Here is an 11,273-nt window from a genome sequence, read left to right as displayed (position 1 = left end):
CTTAGAGATTTTTGGAGTTTAAATATCCTATCATATAGAAAAATCAATTTAGTCGGCCCAATTCTAATGATAATACAGATTTAAAATTGTCTCTTAAAGAGTTACAGCTATGGCCTAAGTTTAATATTGTATTTTTAATACACCTTAACGTAGTATATGTTTTGTCAACTTTGATTGAGATAAGTTCGAGCCTAAGATTTTTTTTTAATGAAAATCAATAAGTTAAAGAATAATAAATAATTAATGAAATATTTCTTTACTAAAGTTTAGTAAAAGTAAATAATAATAGAATGTAAAGTAAGAAAATTAAAAAATAAAATACTAAAATCAAAATGATCTGAACGATTCATTTGATCAAATAATTGGACAGACATTTTTTAATTTATGTTATAGGTCTGACATATTATTGTATGGACCGTGGTCCACACAGCTATGTGGACCACGGTTCACAACGACGTCGTTGAATTTTACGAGTTAGAATAATGTACATTATACTTTAAAATAATGTGTATTATGAAATATAAAAACGCATGTTGTAGTGAGTTGCGTAAAAAAGATTATGTGAAACGCGTCGTTTCTAGGCCGGTCCACGCAATAACTATTGTAAGAGCATCCATATCAATGCTTCTTAAGAGGTTTTTGGAACAGTGAAGAAACAAAGCAATGGTTCATATATGATGTGGTGGTCAGTTTTTTGCAAAATTTCATCTCTGCAAATCAATGGTTTTTGTCAGGCGTCTCTTGCAGTCCAGCCTGGGCGATTGAGAGCTGGCCCACTCTCAATTGAATTTATTTTATTTTTTTATCTTTTATGTTTTTGAAAGGTAATGCATGCATATATAATTTCTTCACTGCTGTTTGCATATAATTCCTTTGTTTACGCATAATTCTTCACTGGTGGTTGCCGTTGATTTTAATTATTTTTTATTACAAATTATAAATAAATTAAAGTCAAGTATGACGTATGTTAATTTTAAATATTTTTTATTACAATTATAAATTAAAGTACAATACGTATGTTTATTTAATCCAGTACATATGTTTATTTTTTATTAAAATTATAAATTTATAAATCAAATAAATAAAAAAATAATTAAAATATAGGATAGTAAAATTGTGGGTCCATAAAAAACAGAAAAAACTTCAAACTAATGTGGAGAAGAGTTTTTGTGATTGAATGAGATAGTGGATGATGAGGTGGAAGCTGGGGCCCACAAAAAATTGGAGAAAAAACTCCAACTAACTTTACTGACTAGATATCCGCCATTATGGCCTCCTATCGCGCTAATTAAATGCTATAATATTCTGTATTTGTTTAAAAGAAAATATATCTGACTATTTGGTTGGTCTTTATTCATTATTTTAATGATTATTTAAGGTCATGTAATTTATACATAAAAAAATATCACTTATTCTCACATGCAAGATAAGATAAGATTTCACTAAGGCAAAGATAAAGAATTGAGTACAATAATAATAATATTACTATAAAAGTGGAAAGTGATTATTTAGTGTAACATCAGTGTAATAAGTGTGTAACAATGATTTCTTTTCTTTTTTCAGTGACGACGAAAACCAGCAGCCAAGACCTAAGTGTGTCCACCAGTAAACCCGCTTATGTGTAATAGCAATGAATTACGAAGTATTTATAAAAAAAAAAAAAGAAAAAAAAAAAGGAGAAATGTTAGACAATGAAGTGTAGTTTTCTGTGGTACATACTGTTCTCTTTCCCCTCTCAATAGAACAGTAATGTCTTCTAGTTTATACCCTCTGTCTCAAGCCCAAATCCAAAAGGGAAGAGAGGGTCATAGTGAGGATCTCCAACATTCATGGGGAGCTGATCAACAGTCTTGAACCATGTCCTGGGAAGCTTGCCTGAGAAACCGAAATCACCAAAAAGCACATCTGCAACGCCTTGGCCTTCGGTTCCTGGAAGCCAAGCAGCCACAAGGGCATCAATCTGAGGGAGGTACGGCTGAATCACAACAGGCCGCCCGGTGATGAGAACCACGACACATTTCACATAGGCGCACACGTTTGTCAGAATGGTCGGTCCAGGCTCGGGGATCGTCAGGTTTAAGCTGTCCCCGTAGCCCTCTGCATACGTCGTCTCCCCCACAACCACGATGGCGTGGGAGAACTCGTTTGACTTCACGTATTCCACATCGGGGTTTTCTTTGAAAGCAACTTCGGTTTTTGGATCAACAGTGTTTCTTATAGCCGAGAGTATTGTAGTACCTGTTGTCCAATGTAAAGAATGAAATTAGATCCATCTATTCATCAAATTGACTCGTGCTCGTGAATTATATTAGTACAGGACTACAGGAGGACACTTCTCGGTTCAATTCTTGTTTCTGTTCATAGTTTTTCCCGGTGAAATTAAGCTAATTCGAGATATCAAGAACTTACCTACAGTACAATTATTGCCAGGAACTCCTTGCCATGTTATTGTCCACCCGCCATTTTGATTGCCGATATTGTCTGCATGAGTTCCTGCAACCAGAATTCTCGACGTTTTCTTTGGGAGTGGTAAAACCGGTTCATCCGCATTCGCTCCATTCTTCAGAAGAACAAGAGATTTTCGCACCGCTTCCCTTGCCAGCTCTCTGTGCTCCTGCACAAAAGTAAGATTGCTAGCTATTACACATGCATAAGAGTTCAGTTATCTGTAGTTCCCGAAAAACACAGAAAAAACAAAAACAAAGAATCTTACCTTACTCCCAAGATAGTTCGCCATGCTATAATCAGCCAATGGGTTCTCAAAAAGGCCCATTACGAACTTGACTCTGAGAATCCTCTTAACTGCATCATCAATTCGGCTCATTGGCACAAAGTTATTCTTCACTAGAAACGTTAGTCCATCAATGAATTCTGTATAGTTGTTTGGAACCATAACCTGCAATATTCAGGAAACAATATAAATTCCCTTCATTCGACTAGTAAATTGTGGTTGAAACTTGAAAGTGATAAGTCCAACATTGATATGTAATGAAAAATTAGGTTACTCTTCTGATTTGTAAAATAGTAAATTGGAATTTTGTTTGTGTTTTTGACTGACCATATCAATTCCGGCATTGATAGAATGTAGAATGGAGTACGTGTAGTTCCCGTGCATGGTAGGTGTAATCTTGTCAATCCCCATATAATCCGAGATAACAAAACCCTGAAAACGTTAAAAAACTGAACTTTTAGTCCTCTTTGAGTAGACACGACGAGTTCTGATGATTACCAATCTAAGCTTTTCAAATGGGGAGTCGGGGTTTACTCTGAAACGCAGTGTTTTCTTAAGAAACCCGGTGATCATTTGTTGATGAGCATGCATTTTCACCCCGTTCAAGCTCGAGTAGGAGACCATAACAGTAGCCACACCCTTGATAACTGAATTATAGTAGCCTGCCATGTGAATACTGAGGAGGCCATGCCAGTCGATCAACGTGTTGTTCTCGTTGATGCCCTTTATAGTGCCACCATCGCCCACGTAATGCTTAGCACAAGCAGCAACCTTTTCTCTAAAGAAAGAAAACGAAGAACAAACCGAAACCCTTCTTTATTCAACATAGTATAATGCAGTATGTTTGAAGCTATACTTTGATAAAAATGATAAAGAAAAGATATAATAGACGAAATTAAGAGGATATATGAAAATCGATTCTATATCTTTAAAGAATAAAACAATCATTGCGCATGCTACATGCTGCAAAAGGCAAAAGGCGGTCCTTTTCTGCATCATTATTTGCTGTCTTGCTGAAGCTGACAATACATCATTACCTTTTTTTCCCCTTTTTTGAATGAGGAAAGCACCAGAAAAGGTTTTGGTTTATGGGGTCAAGAGTTAAGACCTTTCTCTCGATATGAGAAGCTTAGTCTAAAGCGAGATTATTCAAAAACAAGTAATTTCTCCGAGTACATATAGCAAACAGAAGACAATAAGCGTTCACACAATAACTTTTACAAACTTACTTTCCAGCAACAAAGGGGACGCCCAGAGAATTTGGTGGTATCTCCCCTTGTAATCCCGGGATGATTTCAGTCATAGCCCTCACAATCTCGGGGTCTTCGCTGTAACTCTCATAGCACCGGCCCCATCTAGGATCTCTACATACCTAATCAAGACATTGCGGTTAAAGCATAACATCCAAGACATCTTATTTTCATTTTTATTGTTTAGATTTAGGTCACATGAACTTATTTACCGCAATGCAGGGTGCAAATACGTATTGAATCCCAGTAGCCCTGACTTCAAGAGCAGTTGCAGCGCCAATCCTCCTAACCAGTTGAGGATCCCTAAATGTTCAACAGACATGGCAATGTAACTAAAAAGAATTGATGAAAGCCGAACCAAAAGTCTAAAAGCAAATCCGTTAAACATAGTACTCCCATACTAGATACAACATAATATCAATCTTGCCTGGTTGCTCCAAGACCAACATTGTGGGGGAAAATAGTAGCTTTATAAACATTGTTTTGGCCATGAACTGCATCAATCCCATAAATCATAGGAATCCCAAGCCGGGTTGCTAACGAGCCCTTCTGGAAATCATTCACCATGTCCACCCAGTCCTGAGCAGATGCATTCTCCTTTGGAACACTCCCTCCTCCACTCAACACACTACCTGCTCCACAACTCACATGTTCTTAATACTATCAAGAAATTGCAGTCACGGGGCAACCCCAACCAAATTGGTCGAGCTGCTGACTTGGTAACCACAAGGTTACAAGTTCCACTCAGGGGAAACAAATTTCTTGATTTGAGCCCATTAGCTATGGGCAACCTAGACTGGTTTACCCAGTGCAAACCCTCGGGAACTTGTGGTATCAAACATAGATATAAAGAGGAAAACATTAATTTTCACAAAAGTATACACCTATATAGTATTTCTTCATGACCTCAAAAGATGAAACTTGGCGTTCAATCTGAACCATTTGCCCAATTTTTTCCTCCAAGCTCATCCTGCCCATCAGGTCTTTGATCCTTCGACCTATTGGCTTTGAGGGATCTTTGTAGAGCATGTAATCTGCATTGGCTACAAGCACACAACCACATACCACAACAATCCCAATCAAGAATCTCAGCTCTTTCCCCATTTTCCCTCTTCAACTGTACCTTCAAGAACAAAGTAGTCATGTTACATTAAAGTTCCAAACTTTCAGTTAATAACAACCTCAAAGAACATAACTTTATGCCAGTTCCCAAAAACATGGATGAAGAGCAAAGCAAATCAAGATTTGATTCAATCAAGCAATAGAGCAAAAACCCAGAGACAATGCCACAAGTTCCAAGCTTTCAGAAATGGGTAAATGCAGATTCAAACACTATGCAATGTGGGCAACTTAGAGAATCTTACTGACTTAATCCAGAGAGAGAGAGAGAGAGAGAGAGAGATTACAGAGAAGGTAGCTGGAGTGAGGCTTTGATCAGCTTCTGTTCACTCCTTCACGGATGGAAGAAATCTGAATTTATTGAGTTTTAAGAAGACAACATTACAAAGTAGTGGTTGTAAGTTGTAACCAGTGGGCAATGGGCACTAAGAAAATGTCAATTCATTGTATTGTCGTCATATCCTCTTTTGTACAGGCCTTCTTGTTTATTTATTTAAATTGTAGATATTTTTAGCAAACTTTTTTCTCAAATTATCATTTAATAATTTTGTGTTTGAATTTATGTAATACTCCAAAATCATTTGTTGACTACTCGAGCACAAATCTGTAATTATTACTTAATTAGTATTGAGTAAATTTCAATGTCATCATAATTTTGTGTTTTAATTTATGTAATACTCCAAAACTATTTGTTGACTACTCGGCACAAATCTGTAATTATTACTCGATTAGTATTGAGTAAATTTCAATATCATCGTAACGCAAATAAGAGAATGATTATCAAACATAAAAAAAATGTGACTTAATATCGTATACGGTTGTCCTTTCATAACATATTCTTTCGATATAATAATATTATAATCCTGAGATTCTTACCTTCTGAATTAATTTATCCATTATTCTCATAAGCACTATTTATACCATAGCATGTTACATGTTTCGAAGTTAATGTGATTGGAATTAGCAATGAAGCCAATGAGTTAGCCACGTGGGGGAGTACTATATAATAAATATGGCAGGTCCAACATTAAAATAAAAAATAAAAAATAAAAAATAAAGCAAAGTATTTGTCCATTCTTGGTTCCCAATCCAAATTCACATGTCTCAGTCTGACAAAGCATTAAACACAAATACTAGATCTTTACTTATGCGCACAAGAAGATCCTCACTTTGAGATATTGCTCTCACACTGTTGTTGATGAGACTTGATCATTTATCTTTGTTTTCAATTCCCAAATTTTATCCCTATAAGCAACTAATAATATTTGCCCATTCTTTCTCCTATGCCACACAGACACTAACACGTTATTTGCCTAATTGACATGTTTCCACATAATTCAAAGCTAAGATTAGGTTCATGAATTCTGATATTGTTTCACGTGTATATGTCAACACCGCCCACTCATGACTCATCTTTTTCAACATTTTGTGCCCTCTAATTCTGTACTTTTTTTTATTCACCAACCGCCACATGCCCATACAGTCCTATGTTAACTTGACAAAATCTAACCTTAGAGCTAGCAAACTCAATCCAATTTAGTAGTTTTACACAAGTGGAGAGATTGTATTGGTTGTATGTCTGTCAAGATAGTCAAAAAGGTAGTAAGCTTTTTTTTTTTTGTTAATACTTATAATTAGGTGTACAGATTGAATGATTTATGATTTTTTGACTTACAAGTCTTTGATCAACTCCTAAAGGAATCCGTTCATTGTAGCTTGGCCTACATTCATGTAATTGTCAAATCCAATCTCCACTGAAGCTCGAACCCACTCCCTTCCATATGGGAGTGTACACCGGATGCCGCTTAACCACAAGGTTTCATGTTGTCCTTAATCGCTATGCATTTGATATGTGCTACTCTTAGTCTACACAAGTAAAAAAGAAATAAAGTTATGTGTCCAATATCAATTATAATTGCACAAGTAATAAGCGTTTAATTCCGAGATTCTTTATTCCAACATCCGAAAAACACAAAAGTGGATGAAAGAGGCCCACAGAGTCCAAAATGGAGGATGGGTTTAGGGAGATGGAACTGGACTCATGTTGTGAATGGCCAGCACATTAAGGCCCAAGTTGTATTTTGAATGATTGTTCACATTTTGTTTTTTCCAAAACATGCAATGCTTTACAACCATACATGGCCTTAGCCAGCTTGCCTGTACTCCACACACATGCTCTGCACAAATGCAGCATTCTGCACTGTGCCATGGAAATGTCACTCTGCATAAATCTTTCAGGTGGCTCCCCCCATTTCACTCATGGCTTAAATAGTCAAATTACTTACAAATGTATTAATTATTGCTTATGTGTCTGTCTCACATGCACTATAAACAATAATGCATGAATGTTTCTTCCCCCAGCACCCGCTATTTCTAACGTGATTTACCTCTCCTGTATAGTTTACGAACTATTATACAGAATTAGGGTTTACCCAATTCACATACTCAGATAGTAACTGCAGATTTTCTAGTCACTTGTATAGTTTACAAATTATTATACAGAATTAGGGTCTATCCAATTCACAATTTCACATGCTCGGATAGTAACTGCTGATTTTTTCGTCATCCAAAATTAATACATGTATGTAGCTTATGGAAAGACAATTGTGCTGAAGATCTCTCATTTCTAAGACTCTAAGAGACAAGGGAATAGTTAATCACTAGGGACAAAACTGGGAAATTTTCAAGAAGATGAATGGGAAAATGAAATATATGGTCAGAGGGAACTAGACAAACATGTGATACCACCAAGGACAGATTGGTAAAGCCAAACTAGGTAGTAGGTATATATGTATATAATATTTCCAACTTTTTCAAAAATGGACTGCCTTGTAAATAGTAGACTATATATGTGTATGACTATATAGTCATCTAATTACTTTATGTGTATATCATCTAGCTTAGCTTTCAACTATGTTTGGTACCTAAAAAGACCCAACCACCTTAAATTGATAAGCAATGTGGACAAAGGAAAAGAGAGTTGAGAAATTATGGGTTGCAGAAGATCCAATGCAACAAAAGTAACCCTACCTAGCAAATATTTAATATACCATCTATAACACTTGTACATTATGATATGCATCAAAAGATGTCACATCAGAATCATCTCATTTCATTAATTATAAAAACAAATAGTGAAACACAGTATGTTTGTAAACATCTTGTAACAATGAAGCATATGATATACAGCACTTATACACTATTGGTGCATCAAATGATGTCAAGTTAGGATCATCTTGACCATAGAAGCACTAGTGAAAACATATGATGTATAACACTCAGAGCAACCACAATAGCTTGAACTCAATTTTGCATTTTTGTCTGGTTAATGTGCCAAGCAAGAGAGAGAAAAGTACAAATATAAAAGAAAATAAAAGAAAAGTCAGGGTCACTGTCAGTTGATGGCCACCTAATATTATTATTTTTTTCCAAAATTTTTCACAATTACAATATAACTTGACTTTTTTTTTTTTTTTTTTTTTTTGTCTTTCTCTGCTCTATTATATTTTCTCTCATCCATATCATAAAAACTCTGATAAAAATTTCATTTTCTTTACCAAAGTACCATTGAAGATGCTCTTATACATTAAGAGTGTACCAGATTGGTGTCATACTCTCATGTCAAGATCACCCCAGTTTCATTAATCATAGAAGCAATGTTTTATTAGATTTAGTAAATAGTAACCCTCTTTTGTACCCCTAATTATATTTTCTTGGGCCATATATAGGGCCATGTATCATTTTAACTTTCTCATAAACAAATTGTACTGTTTTCATCAAATGCTCATTGCTTTTGTCCACCACTAATAACATCAATTTTTACTCAATCTCATTTGTTCACTCTCTTTTTTACTTTTCATGACTCCACCGCCCCCCCCCCCCCCCCCCCCCCCCNNNNCCCCCCCCCCCCCCCCCCCCCCTTCCTACTTATACTTCCATTCCCTACTTCAAGAGGGTAAGAGAAAGAAGCAATATATTCTAGTTTCTTGGGTGTAATATGGGGAAGTTAATGGCATTAGAGAAGATGGGGAACGAGCTGCCACCGCTAGTGGAGGCGCCGCCCATGTTGGTGGTGCAGCAGGCACCAGCTCCGACGACCCACTCCACACACTCCTCCATTGAAACACTGCTTGTTGTGTTGGCCGTCATCACCCTGCTTGGAGTCATTGCCGGGGTCATCGCCCGCCTCTGCGGCGGCCGCCACTTTGGTGGCTCCGGGGAACATGACATAGAAGGGTGGGTGGAGAGGAGGTGCCGGAGCTGCATTGACGGCGGCATTCCTCCCCCACCGCCGCAAGAAGAACCCAAACCACCGGCACCGGCCCCAGCTCCGGCTCCAGAAGAAGCAAAGAAATAAAGGCAACATATTTACCACTTTTTTTGCAACATAGGAGTGACCAAATTTTAGAGAAGCTGTCTATAGTAAGATTTTCTTTTTTTTTGTTTTTCCTTTTTTTTTTCTTGATGAATATTTATTATATTTTGCTTGTACTGTTCTGACTGGTAGGTGGTGATTGATGATATAAAATCTTGTTTTTCTTCCTCCGCACATGAATTATTTCTCCCTATATTTTCTAGCATTTTTGTGTACTAGTTACTTTGTTACAATATCCTATTTGTTTATAATTATTTTTTTAATCTATTGAAGCATAAAAAGTCAGTACTGAAACTCGAATCATAATCTCCCATTTAAAAGTCATTTCGTGCCACTATTTCAGCATTTTTTACTTCAATAATTAATGAAGAATGATTAAAAAATTCAAAATAAAAAAAAACAGGAGAGAGAGAGAGTATATGACATACCATCATAGTCTCATAGATTGCTAGCTGGAAGTAGAGTATAGCACCTTTTCTTTCACAGGAACCGTTGTAGATAACAAAAGCTTTTTCAATTTTGTTTTTCCCTTTCCGCCACACTAGCGTAAATTAGTACAAGGCTTTTGACCAAACGCTTGTCCCACCGACCCCACACCTACAAAACAGCATTTTTTTTTGTTGAAAGAGCTAGAAAACAGCATTAGTGGTCATAGAACAAACATGATTACAGGAACAACCTTAAACAGAGTTTTTTTTTTTTTTTTTTTTCACTTTTATGCATTGAATTTTTTTATGGCAATTTCATATATAATTTTCGACTATTATTTATGACAATTCCATCATGTGTACCATGTACACCCCTTGGCAGGAAGATTGCTGAAAATATTAAAAGTAGTATGAAATTCAAAATCGAATAACTAATAGTGAAAAATATAATAGACGACTACAAAATTGAAGGATCAGAAGAAAAAAAAAAAAAAAAAAAAAAGAGAAGAAAACCCTACATCAAATGCATGTGTCATTTCATAGTTTCAAGTGTTAGAAGTTACAATACGAGCTCTGGTTTAGTATTCTATTAGACAGTAATCTCCCATAACATGAAGAAAAAAAAAAAAACCTGCAGCATAAAGATAACTGGTAAAAATAGGAATGTTTTAAAAAACTGACCAAAAAAGGGAAAAAGGGGTTTGAAACGTGCAGATGACACCAGAAAACACATGTCCTAAACTCTGAATGACTATTTTTTATTTTTTTCAAAATCCAGAGTCAAGCGCAAGTCCGACTTGGATACGCATAGAAGGAGAAGGCAACCAAAACACAATGCAACATTTTTTTTATATCATACGCAAGTTTGATATGCGCATCATAAGCAAATCGGACTTGTGTTTGACTCTATATTTCGGAATTAAAAAAGAAAAGTCATTCTAGTTTTGGACATGTGTATGTGACGCCATCTGCATGTCCCAAACTCGTTTTTCTCTTTTTTGTCAACTTTTTAAAACATTCATATTTTTGTCAATAATTGCAAAAAGTGTCACATTTCAGTCAATAAGCCAAGATACCTCACCCTGTTCAAGTTTCACATTTCATGATTTTGCCTCCCTGTTTGTGGTGCTCAGTAGGCTGGAAAAGTGCAGTGTGGGCTCGAGAAGAGGCTGTCCCAACGTCAATGCAGAGTTGGTAATCACCATTTCAAAGCTGCTCCTCTTTATCAACCATTGCTTGGCTTGATTGCAAATGAATCTTGTAGTCAGTCTTCTTTGGCATTCTGACCATTTGTGAAGTCAGGCAGAAGCCTGTCAAAGCTGCTAAGCAAGCACGCATGAAACCTAGTTATGGTCTCAACTCCACCATGC

General features: G+C 36.2%; 2 protein-coding genes across 3 annotated transcripts; one reads left to right on the top strand and one right to left on the bottom strand.

Annotated features, from left to right (window-relative positions):
- Positions 1 to 1,461: 1,461 nt before the first annotated feature.
- LOC116006245 (beta-glucosidase BoGH3B-like) lies at positions 1,462 to 5,466 on the bottom strand. 2 transcript variants are annotated; one of them, XM_031246546.1, is made up of 10 exons: positions 5,388 to 5,466; positions 4,888 to 5,098; positions 4,409 to 4,613; positions 4,194 to 4,284; positions 3,961 to 4,103; positions 3,266 to 3,509; positions 3,059 to 3,163; positions 2,714 to 2,896; positions 2,410 to 2,614; positions 1,462 to 2,238 (listed from the first exon to the last, which is right to left on the bottom strand). In XM_031246546.1, exons 3-10 carry the CDS (start codon positions 4,546 to 4,548, stop codon positions 1,757 to 1,759), a joined length of 1,593 nt encoding a protein of 530 aa, XP_031102406.1. In that variant the 5' UTR covers positions 4,549 to 4,613; positions 4,888 to 5,098; positions 5,388 to 5,466; the 3' UTR covers positions 1,462 to 1,756. The 2 variants fall into 2 exon arrangements, with proteins under 2 accessions (XP_031102406.1, XP_031102405.1); XM_031246545.1 differs by having other exon boundaries at positions 4,866 to 5,104; positions 5,388 to 5,451.
- Positions 5,467 to 9,044: 3,578 nt separating this feature from the next.
- LOC116006246 lies at positions 9,045 to 9,651 on the top strand. The gene has a single exon (XM_031246547.1). The coding sequence runs from the start codon at positions 9,098 to 9,100 to the stop codon at positions 9,455 to 9,457; it is 360 nt and encodes a 119-aa protein (XP_031102407.1). The 5' UTR covers positions 9,045 to 9,097; the 3' UTR covers positions 9,458 to 9,651.
- Positions 9,652 to 11,273: the final 1,622 nt, after the last annotated feature.

This window comes from Ipomoea triloba, chromosome 15, assembly GCF_003576645.1.
Source record: "Ipomoea triloba cultivar NCNSP0323 chromosome 15, ASM357664v1".
Taxonomy (NCBI): Eukaryota; Viridiplantae; Streptophyta; class Magnoliopsida; order Solanales; family Convolvulaceae; genus Ipomoea; species Ipomoea triloba.
The sequence above is the reverse complement of the archived record's forward strand: the minus strand, read 5'-3'. Positions and strand labels throughout refer to the sequence as shown.